Source organism: Lycium barbarum, chromosome 10 (assembly GCF_019175385.1).
Source record: "Lycium barbarum isolate Lr01 chromosome 10, ASM1917538v2, whole genome shotgun sequence".
Lineage (NCBI taxonomy): Eukaryota > Viridiplantae > Streptophyta > Magnoliopsida > Solanales > Solanaceae > Lycium > Lycium barbarum.
The window spans coordinates 114526847-114544200 of NC_083346.1; the positions used below are offsets into that span (position 1 = coordinate 114526847).

General features: G+C 34.2%; 2 protein-coding genes across 4 annotated transcripts; both read right to left on the minus strand.

Moving 5' to 3' along the window:
- Positions 1 to 1774: 1774 nt before the first annotated feature.
- On the minus strand, positions 1775 to 3174 carry LOC132613346 (uncharacterized). Its single transcript, XM_060327363.1, has 4 exons — positions 3065 to 3174; positions 2738 to 2925; positions 2657 to 2691; positions 1775 to 2177 (listed from the first exon to the last, which is right to left on the minus strand). The coding sequence occupies exons 1-4, from the start codon at positions 3172 to 3174 to the stop codon at positions 1998 to 2000; spliced, it is 513 nt and encodes a 170-aa protein (XP_060183346.1). The 3' UTR covers positions 1775 to 1997.
- Positions 3175 to 8373: 5199 nt separating this feature from the next.
- On the minus strand, positions 8374 to 17029 carry LOC132615088 (uncharacterized). 3 transcript variants are annotated; one of them, XM_060329643.1, is made up of 5 exons: positions 16901 to 17029; positions 16243 to 16380; positions 10045 to 10232; positions 8727 to 8928; positions 8374 to 8629 (listed from the first exon to the last, which is right to left on the minus strand). In XM_060329643.1, the coding sequence occupies exons 1-4, from the start codon at positions 16945 to 16947 to the stop codon at positions 8732 to 8734; spliced, it is 570 nt and encodes a 189-aa protein (XP_060185626.1). In that variant the 5' UTR covers positions 16948 to 17029; the 3' UTR covers positions 8374 to 8629; positions 8727 to 8731. The 3 variants fall into 3 exon arrangements, with proteins under 3 accessions (XP_060185626.1, XP_060185625.1, XP_060185624.1); XM_060329642.1 differs by having other exon boundaries at positions 8374 to 8649; XM_060329641.1 differs by having other exon boundaries at positions 8374 to 8928.
- Positions 17030 to 17354: the final 325 nt, after the last annotated feature.

Sequence of the window (17354 nt, forward strand, 5' to 3'; positions counted from 1 at the left end):
TATATGTGTTTTTATTCATCTAGTATGTAGTTAAGTTAATCGATAAAATATGGAGATATGTCATCTCCTTTAATTGTACGTATCAACGTTAAATAGAAAATATTTGGTGTTTTACGACTTAATAAGGTGAATGCGTATAATTAAAAAAGATGACATATTTTATATAGTTAATTTAACTACCTAATAGATAGATGAAAACACAAACAAGAAAATTTCTAAAATTTAAATCAAAACACTTTATTAAGAATTGACTTGTTGAATTGCAATAAAAATTAATTCGAATGACTAAATAAGATATCCTCCGAAGTTTACGGTAAGCTATGTCTTAAACCAAAAAAAAAAAAAAAAATCACTATAAGTGACAGCTTGTCAAATCACACTTCAACGGATTCCAGCTTGTACTGTTTGTAATTATGTGATGTTTGTTACATTAGGAATTTGTTTTTTTTTTAAGAGAATCTCACACTTTTAAGCTGCTCGCTAGTTAACTTTTTTTCTTTTGTCATGAAATTACGTGAAAGTGTTCGTTTTATGTGATAGGTGTTTGAATGGATGACGAATTTAAGACGTCAATGTAATTTATACTATAAGCATTTAGTGATAGACGGAAAATAATATAACATTAAACTAGCTGTTGAAATAGAAAATAAACACGTTGAGGTTAAAATGGTTTTACGAAATTAAACTCTTGAAAGTTGTAAAAGTGTATAAAAGGACAAGTTTATATGCCTATGATATTTTTCAAGTATTTTAACATTAAAATTTTGACATTAAATATATTTTCTTATATAACTTTCATACATATAAATTTATTTATTAACAATTTAATAATTCAATGTTGGTATGATCGTGTAGACAATCACCTTGACCATTAACAATGTAAGGGTTGTGATGATAGGATCTCACGACTATTAATTAGAGTCTCAAGTTTGAATTCTGAGAATGAAAAAAATATCCTGTTAAGGAGTGTTTTTTCTTTAAATGAATTTTACGCAATGGAATTCGGATTTATCAAAGCTCCAAATGAGGGAGCTGAACACCAGGTTGGGAGCCAAAAAAATAGGAAATAAACATTGGTTCAATGATTTATTTCCTTTAAATGAAACGTTTACTATTCTATAAACCTGGTTATCAAGAAATCGATTGGCTTGTAAACAAAATATCTTGTCAGTTTCAGGAAACTTCATACGTTTCAATGTTGGATGTAAATTGAATTGAATTTGGTCAAAGAAACAGAGTTCACACCTAATTGGCTTTGTTTAATGACTTTTCCAACCACCATAGCCTAGTTGATGAGGGGCAATTTAAATTGACGTAACAAAGGGACAACAAAAACTTAAACATGGATATGTTTATGGAAATCAATATTTTTAATTACTACTACAATTAAGCAATTTCAAAACAATGGATATATTCTATGTTGTCTGGACCTCCACAAAAATTGTTATACCCATGTCGGATTCTCAAAAATTGCACAACTTTTGGAAGATCCAACACACACTCGGCAATGTTTTTGAAGAGTCTGAGCAACTTGGGATATATTTGTCTTAATCAGCTATTTGAGTCCTGATTATTCAGCTCAAGAATTGAACTTAAAACCAGACAGTAAAAATGCAAATGAACTTTTCTCATCTCCAAGAGAACTACATTGAAACCATTTATAGTACAGGTAAAAATCCACAAAAAGGTTTTCCTTGCCAAAATCAACAGTTTGATGATGAACTTATTCATTCTCATACCAGTAAATCAAATACAAACAATGATACTGTCCACAGAGCTTCGAAATATAAGAGAATCCCCGACTACGCAATTTAATAAATAAGTATAATCTGGTAATTGCCTCAATAAGATCCCTCTTTCATGCAAGCATAGATTTGGTGCCTTGGAACTGGAAATTTTCAAAGAGCCCTAAATACAAACTTGTTATCATGTGAATGATTTGTATGAAAAGGAAAAATAAAAAAAAAATCACTGAGGCATGGCAGAATAAACATTCGTTATTTCTTCTCCACACTACAGGACGATTCCTGAGATGTGCAACCCCTGCATGCGTTACTAGCTGGTGGAAGTAGGTAATCTGAAACCTTGATCCGAAATGTTTGCTGCTTCTCTTCATTCCCGGGGACATGGACGAGAGCTTCCATAATGAGTATCTCCCAGTCGCGAGACCATTTGTCCTATGCTCCAAGTATTAAACAACAGCAGAGTACTTGTTAGACATGTAGAACAAGTATCTTGAGACAATTATGAACATGTAAAGTTGAGCTAATGAGTTAAGGTAATTGTTCGCTTTAAAGTTGCAAAATGGATTCTATACAATTCTAAAGAATCTAAGAAATGATCAAAATAAGAATGATTTTCGAATTGGATTCTATAATAACTTCAGGTTTCATTTTTGAGTGAAGTTAGACAACAATTCATTCAAAAACAAACCCCGCTTCTGGAAACATCCTCATTATTAAGGAATAACTAGTTATATTCCAGGTTCCACGTTTCTTAATGAAAGCTAAGCAAAGAATAACTGTTTTATCCATTAGATTTCCTCGTTTATAATGGCATAGATTTGGAATTTTGCAGGACATTTTGACCTTATCACCACCATGACTCAACAACTATGGCTTAAATAATCCGCAAAACATATCTGGGATTGATAAACTAGAATAGAGAATGTCCGTTTTTCAGAACACGTATCTGTGAATGAAAAACAAGATAGAGAATGTCTACTCCGAGCACCAACCTCCATTACGAACTGCCTTCAACTGAAAAATTCCAGTGCCTTGTGGTCCAGAGACAGGAAATGTGCATGATACAGATTGCCTTTGATGAGCTACTGCTAGTGATGCATTATACCAAGGACCTCTAATAACGGGCTCCCCGATAGCATCTATAATCATCTTATTTTTACTGGCTTTCTCCAAGGCCTTGCTGCAAGTGAACGATAAAGGATGAAATAAGAAAACTGGAATCTCTCTAGCCACAATAAAACCCTACCCAAAACCCTCGCGACCCCTATCCTCATTGCCATGCCACCCAAGAAATACAAAATCAATGTATTTATGTATACTTTACATAACCAAGAAATATGTAAAATGTGAAAACAAAATCAGTGTTTTTTAAAGCATCGCCAGTTTCCTCAACTGAAATATTTCCATCTGCCTCAAGTAGGAAGGACATTAGTAAGATCGTGGTTACTGGCATCACATATAGGATTCCAGAAACGATTAAAAGGACAAGCTATAATTAGCTCTAATATTTCAGAGACATGAGTGGGTCGAATACAACATGGACAGCAAAGTTCTAGTCTAATGGAGACGGAGTACAACTAATCAAGAGTGTTTTGTTCTTCTTTTTTCTCGATAACCTTGGTGTCCAGACCAGCTTGCACGCACCTCGACTAATCCCACGGGATGCTTGCTACCTCTCACCAGCAACAGGTACCAGATAACTCTAACCACCAAGGCTTAGACAAATGGAAAGAAATCACCTGGTGTTTTTGTCTCCGATGGAATTTAAACTTGCATGGTTCTCCCCCCACTTCAGTGATCACTGAGCCAAACCCTTGGGTCTCAGATCTTTATTTTACCTAAGATTGTTCAACAAATTGAAGCAGTATCTAGGAGGTTCCTATGGACAGGACGTACTGCAGTATCACACAAGGCTTTGTTAGCTTGGGACAAAATCTGTTGTCCAAAATCAGCTGGTGGCTTAAATATTCTTGACATCCTTACTTGGTACAGAGATGCAATATGCAAATTAGGTACAGAGATGCAATATGCAAATTATTGTGCAACCTGTGTAAGAAGAAGGACAAGTTATGATTTCAGTGGGTTCACCTACAATATGGGAAGGGTAGGATCGCATGGGAAATTCCCTTCGTCCCAATTTATATGACACACTTTCCTTTTTAGTCTATCCGAAAAGAATATCAACTTCCTATAATTAGAAAAAAAAATAACTTTTAAATTCCCTTTTTACCCTTAATGAAATTATTTATAACACACAAATGTCTAAGTAGGCGTTTGGACATGCGATTTGAAACCATGAGATGAAATCAGCGTTTGGACATGCATTTCATCTCGTGGTTTCAAACCATGGTTTCAAAAATTTTAAATATAAAACTTGACCTATAAATTTATATTTTGTAAAAAAAGACCCATAAGTTGATAGATATTTCTTTGTATTATATTTTACCGATCGCATATAAAAAGGACTATATAGCAAAAAAACACATTTACAATGAATGGACCCCAAAATTGATCTCCCTGTTCACCTGAATACCAAAAGGTAAAACAGGTGAATTAAGCTGAAGCTAAAAGTTGCAACACCACTACGTTATACAAAGCTCTCGTTTTTTTTTTTTTTTTTTCCCACCCCATTTAGGAGGATTTATAGTGGCCATTGATTTCGGAAGTTTTTCTTTTTCTAAAAAAAATTGAAAATATTTGTTTGTACAGGGAATTTGATCAGTTTTTTAAAAAATTGGAAGAAAAATTTTCAAGTTTCATCTTTCACTCCCGAAACTTCAATTTTTTTCAAGTAAAATGCATGACCAAAAACTATTTCTCGACACAATTTTTTTTTTTTTTTTCAAAATTCACATAATCTTGGCCAAACGCTAGAATGTCAGGGCAGAGCTAGGTCCAAAGTTTATTTTTGTGTTAAAAAATTCTTTTAAGATACATAATAATCTATTCAAGTACCTACTAAACAAAGAAAAAAAATTGTGATCCAGAATTCATGAACATAAAATCTTGAATCTACCTATGTACAAAAGCTAAACAACAAATTAAATTAAAAGAAAAAGAAGAAAAGAGTCGAGAATTAATGTTGATAGAATTGAACCCGTTTGGCCATAAATACAAAAAACTTTTTCACTTTTTTTGGAATTTTTGAAGTTGGAGTTGGAGTTGGAGTTGTGTTTGGCCATAATTTTTGAAATTGTAGTTTTTGGTGAAATGTAGTGTAAAAAGGTGAAAAAAGTTGATTTTTTTTTAAAAACAAGTCTTTCTTGTTTTTAATATTCCAGGATACAACTTCGGAAAAAAGTGAATAATTTTTATGGCCAAACGCTAAAAGTAAAAAAAAAATCCGGAAAAAAGTGAATAATTTTTATGGCCAAACGCCTACTAAATACCCCATAATTCGTTGTTTTTTAGACCTTTAGCGTTGACAAGATTCACCTTCATTATTCCAAAGATAGTCGTCATCTCTCTCACTTTATCAAATATAGGAGAATTTTGCACCAACAAAGAATCAAATATAGGAGTATTTTGTACCCAAAAATAAAATCAAATATAGGAGAATTTGGTTCAAACAAATTTATAAGCTCTGTTTGTGTGAATGGCGGCTGATGAAAGAGTAAATATCTCAAAAGATCACTTAATTATGAGAAATTATCTAGCAAAATCATTTAACTTTGTTTTGTATCATAAAAGCACTTACCTTATGGATTCTCTTATAAAATCACTTTATCAAATTTGTCATGAAAAAAATATGACATGAAAAAATAAATTAATCTTTTATGTCATGTAGACACGGACCCAACAAATAAAATAAAATTAAAGAAGACCCTTATCTTATTGATTTTTTTGTCTGATTAAAACAAAATTATGACAGGGCTGATTAATTTATTTTTTTGTCTTTACTTGGTAAAACTGTTTTTTTTTTTTTTTGTATAAGTTACAACCAAAAAAAAAAAAAAAAAGTTAGAACAGCTCCCAAAATTTCTTCAACATTAAAAGAAAAGATATTGAAAGATGAAGAAAACAAAGGATATGTTAGAATTTATATAGTACTGGAGTAATTAGGTTGGGCTACTGGTTAAGCGACTGATTTAACCAATTCCTATTAGTTGAGGTATTTCAACACATACAATATAGCAGCGTTTATATTTACTCTGATTTCTTAGAAGTGTTTTTGAATTCATTTTATTATATGATTAAAATCAGCGTCTAAATCATCACTACATGATTATTAACGCAAAGCGTTACTATTCTCTTTGACCTAATGATGATTACACATATCAAAATATAACAACATTTATACTTTTAATTTTGTTTTAATCAGATACAAAGATTAATGAGATATGGGTTTTCTTTAATTCTGTTTTATTTGTAGGATTCATGTCTACATGGCATAAAAAATTAATTTATTTGCCATGTCATATTTTTTGTGGGACAAATTTGATTGAGTAATTTTAGAAGAGAAAACTCATAAGTTAGTGATTTTATTAATACAAAATAAAGTTAAATAACTATGCTACATAATTCTTTATAGTTCAGTACCTTTTGAGATATTTATTGGATGATGAAACAATGAAATTAGCATTCAAATATGGTGTATATAAGTGGAAGAATTCAAAGAGACTAGTCTTTTAAGACAGTGAGTAGACAGATGGTGTGGGCCGTGGGGAATCCTCTTTTAATTCTTTATAATTATCGGGGGTTGTCACAAGACAAATAAAATTTATTCACGATTAATTAGAGTTCTCAAATTTGAATTTTAAGAATCTCAAACGAGTACAATAACCTATGAAAAAAAGGCTTAACACATAATCAATCTCTTAAACTTATCAACATATTTCATTTAGACTGAACATCTCAATTTCTAATTAAGTGTTTCAGTTACATATTTTCTGTTCAAATTTTGGAAAATAAAATTACATTTGTTTTTATTTGTCCATTATGTAGTTAAGTTAATCACATAAAATATGTTATCTCCTTTAATTGTACGCATCAATCTCAAATAAAAAATGTTTGGTGTTTTACAGCGTAGTGAGGTGAATGCATATAATTAAAAAAGATAACATATTTTATGTAGTTAATTTAACTACCTAATAGATGGATATTTTATTTTATGTAGTTAATTTAACTACCTAATAGATGGATGTTTTATTTTATGTAGTTAATTTAACTATCTAATAGATGAATGAAAACACACACAAAAAGATTTCTAAAATTTAAGCCGGATTAAGAATTGAGGTGTTGAATTGAAATAAGACTTAGTTCAAATGACTAAATGAAATATCCCGATAAATTTAATATTACCTATTTATTAAACAAAAAAAATCACTTAAGTGACAGCTTGTCAAATCACACATCAACGGACTCCAGCTTGTACTCTTTGTAATTGTGTGATGTTTCTTGCATTAGGAATTTATTCTTTTTTGAAGGGAATCTCACACTTTTAAGCTGCTCGCTTGTTAACTTTTTTTCTTTTGTCATGAAATTTACGTGATAGGTGTTTGAATGGATAAAGAATTTAAGACGTCAATGTAATTCATAGTATAATATAACATTAAACTAGCTGTTGAAAAAGAAAATAAATACGTTGAAGTTAAAATGGTTTTACGAAATTAAACTGTTGAAAGTTGTAAAAGTGTATAAAAGGAGAATGTTTAACAAGTTTATATGCCTATGATATTTTTCAAGTACTTTAACATTAAAGTTTTGACATTAAAAATATTTTCTTAGATAACTTTCATACATATAAATTTATTAATTAACAATTTAATAATTCAATATTGGAGTTCAGACTTAAAATTACATATTTTGGTCTGATCGTGTAGACAATCAACTTGACCATTAACAAGTGAATAAGACAGTTGACAAAGGAAAATAATAACTATGTGACCAACAAGGGTTGTGACGTGATAATAGGATCTCTCCACTATTAATTAGAGCCTCAAGTTCGAATTTTGAGAATAAAAAAAAAATCTTGTTAAAGAGTGGCTTCTCTTTAAATGAATTTTACGCAATAGATCGGATTAATCAGAGCTCCAAATGAGGGAGCTGAACACCAAGTTGGAAGCCAAAAACAATAGGAAATAAACATGATTCAATGATTTATTTCTTTTAAATGAAACGTTTACTATTCTATAAACCTGGTTGTCAAGAAATCGATTGGCTTGTAAACAAAATATCTTGTCACCTTCAGGAAACTTCATACGTTTCAATGTTGGATTTAAATTAAATTGAATTTGGTCAAAGAAACAGAGCTCACACCTAATTAGCTTTGTTTATTGACTTTTCCAACCACCATAGCCTAGTTGATGAGGGTCAATTTAATTTGACGTAACGAGGGGACAACAAAAAATTATATATGGATATGTTTATGGAAATCAATGTTTTTATTTACTACTACAATTAAGCAATTTCAAAATAATGGATATATTCTAGGTTGTTTGGACCCTCCAAAAATGATGTTATACCCATACCGGATTCTCAAAAACTGTACAATTTTTGGAGGATCCAACACACATTCGGCAATATTTTTGAAGAGTCTGAGCAACATAGGTATATAGAGTCCTGATTATTCAGCTCAAAATGTGAACTTAAAGCCAAACAGTAAAAATGCAAATGAACTTATCTCATCTCCAAGTGAACAACATTGAAACCATTTATAGTATAGGTAAAAATCCACAAAAAGGTTTTCCTTGCCAAAATCAACATTTTGATGATGAACTTATTCATTTTCATACCGGTAAATCAAATACAAACAATGACTGTCCTCCATAGAGCTTCGAAAATTAAGAGAATCCCCGACTACGCGATTTAATAAATAAGTATAATCTGGTAATTGCCTCAATAAGACCCCTCTTTCATGCAAGCATAGATTTGGTGCCTTGGAACTGGAAATTTTCAAAGAGCCCTAAATACAAACTTGTTATCATGTGAATGATTTGTATGAAAAGAAAAAAAAAAAACTCTAGGCATGGCAGAATAAACCTTCGTTATTTCTTCTCCACACTAGAGGATGATTCCTGAGATGTGCAATCCGTGCATGCGTTACTAGCTGGTGGAAGCAGGTCATCTGAAACCTTGATCCGAAATGTTTGCTGCTTCTCTTCATTCCCGGGGACATGGACGAGAGCTTCCATAATGAGTATCTCCCAGTCGCTTGGCCGTAAAAATGATGACCATTTATCCTCTGCCCCAAGGTATTAAAGAACAGCAGTACTAGTTAGATATGTAGAACAAGTACCTTGAGACAATTATGAACATGTATATGCAACTATAAACCATCTTTCTATTATAATATTTTCTCTACAGTAAAGTTGAGCTAATGAGTTAAGGTAATTATTCACTTAAAATTGAAAAAGGAGTCTATACAATTCTACGGAATCTAAGAAATGATCAAAAATAAAAATGATTTTCGAATTGGATTCTATAAAAGTTCCAAGTTTCATTTTTGAATGAAGTTAAACAACAATTCATTCAACGAACAAACCCCACTTCTGGAAACATCCTCGTTATTGTTTTGGCATAATAGATAAACAGGCCCTCAAACTTAGTCTCAACTGGCAAGTATGCCCTCCAACTTTGAGTGTCCACAAGTAGGCACCTCAATTTGTCTCCACTTTTTCAGTTGAACACTCCCAACTCACAAAATGATCATCTAGATACCTCAAAAATTTATGTGTCACGCCAGCATGTGTGTTTACGTGTTCAACTTTATACAAATTGTTGAAGTGCCTACCCAAAGTTGGAGGACATACTTGCCAGTTAAGCCAATTTTGAGGGTCTGTTTATGTATTATGCCTATTCTTTTTTATTATTTTTTTCTATTGACAAGGGAACTTGCCGCCGCTGCACTTCAGATGTGCACAAGGTAACCGCTCCAGTGTAATAGCCCGCAAAACTACACAGGAGAGGTAAACCGCACTACGCAAGCCCCATACGAGAAAGCATCCTGAGACCTCTCATTTGGGAGATCACCTGCTCAACCAACTCGGACCCCTTGTGGTGGAAACACCCTCATTATTAAGGAATAGCTAGTTATATTCCAGGTTACTCGTTTCTTAATGAAAGCTAAGCAAAAAAAAAAAACACTGTTTTGTTCATTAGATATCCCCATTGCTAATGGCATAGATTTGGAAATTTGCAGGACATTTTGACCTTATCACCAACATGACTCAACAACTATGGCTTCAATATTCCACAAAACATATCTGGGATTATAAACTAGAACAGAGAATGTCTACTTTTCAGAACTCGTATCTGCGAATGAAAAACAAGATAGAGAATGGCTAGTCCAAGCACCAACCTCCATTACGAACTGCCTTCAACTGAAAAATTCCACTGCCTTGTGGTCCAGAGACAGGAAATGTGCATGATACAGATTGCCTTTGGTGAGCTACTGCTAGTGATGCATTATACCAAGGGCCTCTAACAACAGGCTCCCCAATAGCATCTATAATCGTCTTATTTTTACTGGCTTTCTCCAAGGCCTTGCTGCAAGCGAACAATAAAGGATGAAATAAGAAAACTGGAATCGCTATAGCCACAATAAACCCCTACCCAAAACCCTCGCGACCCCTATCCTCATTGCCATGCCACCCAAGAAATACAGAATCAATGCATTTATGTATAATTTACATAACTAAAGCTTACTCCTACAGAAATATGTGAAATGTGAAAACAAAATCAGTGTTTTGTAAAGCATCACTAGTTTCCTCAACTGAATTATTTGCATCTGCCTTGAGAAGGAAATTAAAAAGATCGTGGTTACTGGCATCACATATAGGATTCCAGAAACCAGTAAAAGGACAGCTATAATTAGCTCCAATATTTCAGAGACATGAGTGGGTCAAATACAACATGGACAGCAAAGTTCTCATCTAAGGGAGACAGAGTACAACTAATCAAGAGTGTTTTGTTCTCGAAAACCTTGATGTCCGGGCCAGCTTGCGCGCACCTCGATTAATTCCACGGGATGCCTACTACCTCCCACCACCAACAGGTACCAGTTAACTTTAACCACCAAGGCTTAGACAAATGGGAAGAGATCACCAAGTGTTTTTGTCTCCGCTGGAATTTGAACCTGAGACCTCATGGTTCTTCCCCCAATTCGGTGACCAATAGGCCACACCCTTGGGTCTCAATTCTTTATTTTACCTAAGATTTTTCAACAAATTGACGCAGTATCTAGGAGGTTCCTATGAACAGGATATACTGCAGTACTACACAAGGCTTTGTTAGCTTGGGACAAAATCTGTTGTGCAAAATCAGCTGGTAGCTTAAATATTCTTGACATCCTTACTTGGTACAGAGATGCAATATGCAAATTATTGTGCAATTCAGCGGGTTCATATATAATATGGGAAGGGTAGGATCGCATGGGAAATTAATACTCCCTCTGTCCCAATTTATGTGGCACACTTTCCTTTTTAGTCTATCCCAAAAAGAATGTCACCTTCCTATAATTAGAAACAACTTAAATTAACATTAATATTCCTTTTTTACCCTTAATGAAATTATTTATAACCACACAAATGTCTAAGGTTTGTTTTAGACTACAAATTTCAAAAGTCTTTCTTTATTCTTAAACTGTGTGCCTAGTCAAACGGTGCCACATAAATTGGGATGGAGTACTAAGTAGGCTTCCTGGATGGTGCAAAAAATTATAAAGGCCAGGAAATACTTTGAAGATGTTGGTTACTTGGAAGGTGATCTATTGCAGAAGCAATTTCTCTATAAAAAGATGTATCTAAAGCTGAGAGGGATTTCCTACAAGTGCCTTGGAGAAGATTAGTATGTTACCAACCATGGCTCTCCAAAGTGGATATTCATCTTTAGGCTGGCAGCTATGGCAAGTTATATATTAGAGGCTAGCTGTTTGGGATATGGTGGATAATTTGTAATGTCTTCGGTGTAGTGCAGATAATGGAAGTATCTCTCACCTATTCTTTAAGTGTGAGATATCTGCTTCCATCTGGAACAAAATCTTCCTCCAGTGGCAAGGAATACAAAGGCAAGCATTTGATAGGCAAGGGGGGCAAGAACACAGTGCAAGGGTATAAGTGCAGGTCTAGAAGTTTATAGAATGGCATTAGCTGTACCTTATACTATGTTTGGCAGGAAAGGAACCTAAGAGTGTTCCTAGAACAAGCAAAGGAACATGGAAACAATAATCAGACAGAGCTAAAAGGTAGCATCAAAGGTACGGATATACGCTACAAGGCTGGACCAATTTTAAATTTGTTAGTAGTAGATTGGTCCCAAATACCAATATTCCTAGAATCTTTACTAACAACATCTTGGTTCATGTCATCTACTCAAAGGAACTTAATGTGGGTATCAAGAAAATGTGAATATCAGGGGTTGCCGTTTTAAGCCAAAAAATAAGAAGAAAATGTGGGTTCCAACAACATAACAAGGTCGATTTTGAATGTTGGAAGTCTACCGGAGCCAATGATGAGCCGACAATGTCAAAAAAGATATTCCCATTTTAAGTGAAGGTGTTTGACTTGGCACGTAGTTTAAGAAATAAAGGAAGACTTTTGAAACTTGTGGTCTAAAACAAACCATAGAAATTTGAGTGGCTAGAAATCATTTCATTAACGGTAAAAAGGTAAACTTAAAGTTGAATTATTACTAAATATAGAAAGATGTCATTTTGTTTAGGACTGACTAAAAATGAAAGAGTGTCATATAAATTGGGACGGAGGGAGTAATAAACAGAACTCTTTCGAAGAAACTGGTGGAAACTGGTGGTCCAAGAAGGAGATGGGAGAAGAATATCCACTATACAGGAACAGAGGACAAACATTTGTGCCTCTAGGAACAATGAAGTATACTATGGAACTTTTGAATACAAGAATTGAAAATGTTAAAGCCTAAATGAATGAAAAAATTAAGGGGATAGAGGGTAGGCTGATGCAAAAATTGAATAGAATTGCTCACATTAAAAGGCGGGAAGGAATCTACAATACTACCATGATTTGGGGACTTGCTAACTTTGTGAAAGGAATGAGTGCATACTGGGGATGCAAGGAACCATATGAATTTCCATAAATTTGTCCTATTCCCTGATTTGTTATTTAAGATGAAGTTTTCAACATGGAACATCAGCCTCCACAAACTGAAAACACACCACCACCACTGACTATGACGGTCCCTACTCCCTATTGTCTCTGAAACTAGTAGCAACATATTTTCAAGTCTCCCGAATTTGAGTAACATCTTTGAGGGGTACACCCCTTTGTTTCATCCTAGAGCAAGAGGCACCAACGGGTCAAGGGAGGTCGAGGGGAAAGGAAAACAGATTTTTATGCTACAAAATGTGCCCTGTGAGACGGATTGGATGGATGTGATTATCACTCAGCTTGGTTGGAGATGGTGTAGGTTATGGAGATCGTGCGAAGGATTAGTCTTGTCTGGGGACGTGCTTTTGTTCAAGTATGGGGAGGGGTTTGAATCAACTTTGTTAAAATATACTCTCTCTGTTTCAATTTGTTTGAACCTATTTCCTTTTTAGTCCGTGCCAAAATGAATGACCTCTTTCCTAAATTGGAAACAAATTCACTTTATGAATGATTTACAGCCACACAAATTTTCAAGGCTTATTTTGAATCACAAGTTTCAAAAGTCTTCCCTCTTTCTTAAATGTCGTGCCCAGTCAAATGGGTTCATATAAATTGAAACGGAGGGAGTATTTTGTTTATGTACTACTTTATACTTTAGTTTTTTGCAGAATTTGGGTAGATGATTAGGTAAGTCAATACTTTTATCACCTAACTATGACTTTTTCTGTTGTTTTGTTAGTGGGATCAAGAACTAATTTGATGTAAATTTGGCTAGAACTTGCTCTAAATGTTTTTCGAAGCAAAATAATGGATGACGCCGATTTTTGAAAAGGAAATAGGCCTTCTTTGATACACAATTCTTTTTTTTTTTTTTTTTGAAACTGGTAACTGTCTTTGATCCACAATTCTAGCATCTTTATTTCTATCTAAATATACATATTTTACCTCTTAGAACCCTTCTTTGAGCCTTAATCCCTTTTTTTTTTTTTTCCTAACACCATAATTTTCTATCAAAAAGAGAAATATATAAAGGTATAAATATATAAATCTCTATATAAACATGCATATAGAGTTATCATTCTTCCAGCTTTGAATGAGCAGAAAACTGGAATCAACAAAAAGAAAAGGTCTAGCTTTCATACCATGTTAAGCAATGGACCTTGAGTCTAATGCAACAGCAAACGCTAACTCATGAGGTGAGAATTAGCTAAGACCATAAAAAGGAGACAACAACCTATCTCCTTCAAATGTCTTTTATGTTCATCCCTCCAAGGCACCCATCTACACAAACAAAAGTCTTTTATGTTCATCCCCCCAAGCCACGCTTTGTTCCGGCTATCCATTTTGTCCAGATCCCTCCCCAAACTTAAAAATCTCATGTAGGGAAGGATTGCAACATCAATGGAGAACCCAAGTAGCCCTTTTAAAAGAAAGATCCATTTATGGTCATAATTCAATTCTCTCAAATAAAAAGTAAGGTATCATTACTTCTCAAGCTCTCAGTTAACTACCAACGGTTCGCCATTGATATCACTTAGTAACTGAGACCAAGGTGAAATCCTATCCTAAAGTTTGCATTCCACCCTTACAAATACCACAAATAACACCAAAGTGGTCAAGATATACATTTCTCGAATGTTAAGATCATGAAATTTGTTGTATGATTTTCTTTTGTAATGCATCAAACAACAAACATACTCCCTCCATCCCAATTTATGTGGCACCATTTCCTTTTTAGTCCGTCTCAAAATGAATGTCATCTTTCCTTATTTGGCAACTATTTAATGGCACCATCTCTATTTTACCCTTGTTGGGTCCCACTTAACATTAAAAGATGTACTTAATGTGAAGAAAAGTCAACAAAAGTAGGCACTAAAGTAAGGACGACTTGGTAAACATAACAAAGTCTTCCCTTATTTCTTAAACTTCGTGCCCGCTCAAATGGTGCCACATAAATTGGGACGGAGGGAGTAAAATGCAAAGTCTGGATATGGACTTGCTTCGTTATTGAGTTGGAATAGCTTGTCTCTGAAATACTCCCTCCGGATCAAAAAGAGTGTCCACTTAGCCTTTATTTTTTGGTTCAAAAAGAGTGTGCACTTACCAAATCAAGAAAGAATTAACCCTATTTTTTCGGATTTGCCCTTATTAAGTGTCAAGTGACCAACTCCCAACGCCTATTTAATTAGGGGTAATTTAGTCAAATTACCTATTTTTGTCTAGGAGTTAGTATTTTCTTAAGGGGTGTGCAAATGGCTACGTGGACACTCTTTTTGATCCGGAGGGAGTACTGAACAAGAGCTTAAGATGATTTGGGCAGAGCGCTCAGAGCATCTCAAAAGTACTTGGATTTTTACCATCACACTAGCTAGCAGTTAGACTATGTCATAAAAGAGCTCAACTCACCGGAGTCAAGGTCTCTGCACGATCTAAAATTGTGAGATATAAGATTTCTATGGAATATAATTTGTAACAAGATCAAGTCTAGTATATAATTGGAGACGGTAGAGGGGCGACCCGTTATCCACCGAGTTTCAAAGCTGAAAGAGAGAAATTCCAGGGTATTTTTTTTCATTTCAGAACAATAACCTTTAATTTCCCTCTTTTCAGCTTTGACACTCGGTGGATATGGGTCGTCCCTCTAGCCTTCTACAGTTAAATACCTAAGTTGGTTCACAGGGTGGGATTCAAAGTGCCGACGTGCGCCTACCACTCATCTCGCTATGTACAGCCTTTGCTATTTAAACTAAATCCTTGGGGCAAGATCTATTCTGAATATAAGCACAGGGTCAAAGCAATCCTTAATATCAGAACTCTTCCTTTGTTAACACTTCTAGGGAATTCCTAAGTTCTCTTAAAAATTATAATTTTACAACTGTCTTGTCAATAGGAGCAGTGTCCGAGCAGATAAAACATACCTGAGAAAATAAAACCCAACCTGACAAGCCTCGAAGCACATAATCATACTACAAAAGTCTCATAAACAACAAAGAAAATAAGAACCCCAACATCTAAAACAAGTTCAAATATTCATCTGGCGTTCTCCAGATTAGTGGTGGAAAATGAGCAGGTTGGGTCGGATTTGAGCGAGTTGAAACTCGGTGGATAATGGGTCGTCCCTCTACCCTTCTACAATTAAAGTAAATATTCAGCAAGTTTTCGGCTTTAGGAGATAAAAATGGGTCAGGACCTATTTTTACCCCACCCATGTTTTGTCCAACCCGTTTTTTGCCCATATTAATATGGGCGGGTTACAAACCAACCCGTTTTTTTAACCCTACCTTCAACCCGCACAAATTCGACCAAACCCGGCCATTTAAAATTAACACTACTAATCTGAAGGATAAAATCAGGAGCTTTCCTATAACAGACACAGAGAAAGGTATTCCTCCCATATAATCAAAATCTAACGGATAAGAAGAAGCAAAAAAGCAAACCTGCTACAGCTATGATATATGGAGAGATCATCAAGAGCACTTAGAGCAACGCCTCCTGTTAAGCAAACTAAGGTCCCCGACACTATTCTTCGTCCCCATGTCTTTGCCTTCCCTTCCTCCGCCACCACTTTTTCCGAACTACAACACCATGTCAATCAATCAATCAACAAGGTGCAGATGCACAACATAAGCTATAGATTCAACCAAACATAGTAGCTTTGGTTTAGACTCTTGTATATATTGTTAAGAAATCTATTAGTAACTATGTACAAATATTAAATTTCAAACCCAATCCCGAACTCATAAAGTTCAAATCCTGGATCCGCTTCTACAATCAACTAGCACCTCAACTCCAAATTAGCTGCGATAGATATATAAATCCTCTACACCCATTTCTCTTTATTAAGTGCCTGTTGGATGGGCTTATGCCTATAAGCTGAAAACAACTTATAAGCACAATGCAAAATATATACGAAAAAATTACAGTCAAAGAAAGACTTGTTTAGATCTCGAAATCCGAAAGGTGACACATTTGGGACAGCATATTAACCCCAACTCCAGTTTTTCTCCCATATTCCTAATACCTTGTTATATTCATTTACAATAATTAGCATACTATGATTGCGAAAATGGTATTAAAAGAAGAAAATAATCTTACGTTGATGGATTGCGACGCAAGAAAGAGATAAATCTTCGACCCAACATTTTGCTTTTGTGAGTTTCTTAGGCTTCAAAAAAACCTCTCTTAAACCCCAAAGTTAAACGACGTCGTATGCTTGTGATTTTACACTTATATCCCTAATTGCCTATTTGACCAAGGTTTTTTTTTTCTTTTTCTAAATGTGTTTTTTTTTCCCCTTCAATAAATGATTATTTAAAAAAAAAAAAAAAAAAAAAAGAGGTTTTGACTAACGTTCTGGGAGAAAATAAATGTTTTTGGGGAGTAGCAGGAACAGTTTTTCAAAAGCTAAAAAAAAATAGTTTTTATCCAAAAGCACTTTTGAGAAAAATATACTTAAAACACTTTTTTGAAGCTTGATATCAAACACTAACTGCTGCTTAAAAGTGTTTTTTTTAAATAATTGGCCAAACACTAACTATTTTTTGCGAAA

Coding starts and splice junctions, on each gene's coding strand:
- LOC132613346 (XM_060327363.1), bottom strand. CDS start 3,174: ATGTCCTTCCTACTTGAGGCAGATGGAAATATTTCAGTTGAGGAAACT. Junction 2,692..2,737: donor GAAGGCAGTTCGTAATGGAG/GTTGGTGCTCGG, acceptor TTTCATTCACAG/ATACGTGTTCTGAAAAACGG. Junction 2,178..2,656: donor AACGGACATTCTCTATTCTA/GTTTATCAATCC, acceptor CTTGGAGCATAG/GACAAATGGTCTCGCGACTG.
- LOC132615088 (XM_060329643.1), bottom strand. CDS start 16,947: ATGTTGGGTCGAAGATTTATCTCTTTCTTGCGTCGCAATCCATCAAC. Junction 16,381..16,900: donor TTGCGTCGCAATCCATCAAC/GTAAGATTATTT, acceptor ATGGTGTTGTAG/TTCGGAAAAAGTGGTGGCGG. Junction 10,233..16,242: donor ATATATCATAGCTGTAGCAG/GTTTGCTTTTTT, acceptor GTTCGCTTGCAG/CAAGGCCTTGGAGAAAGCCA.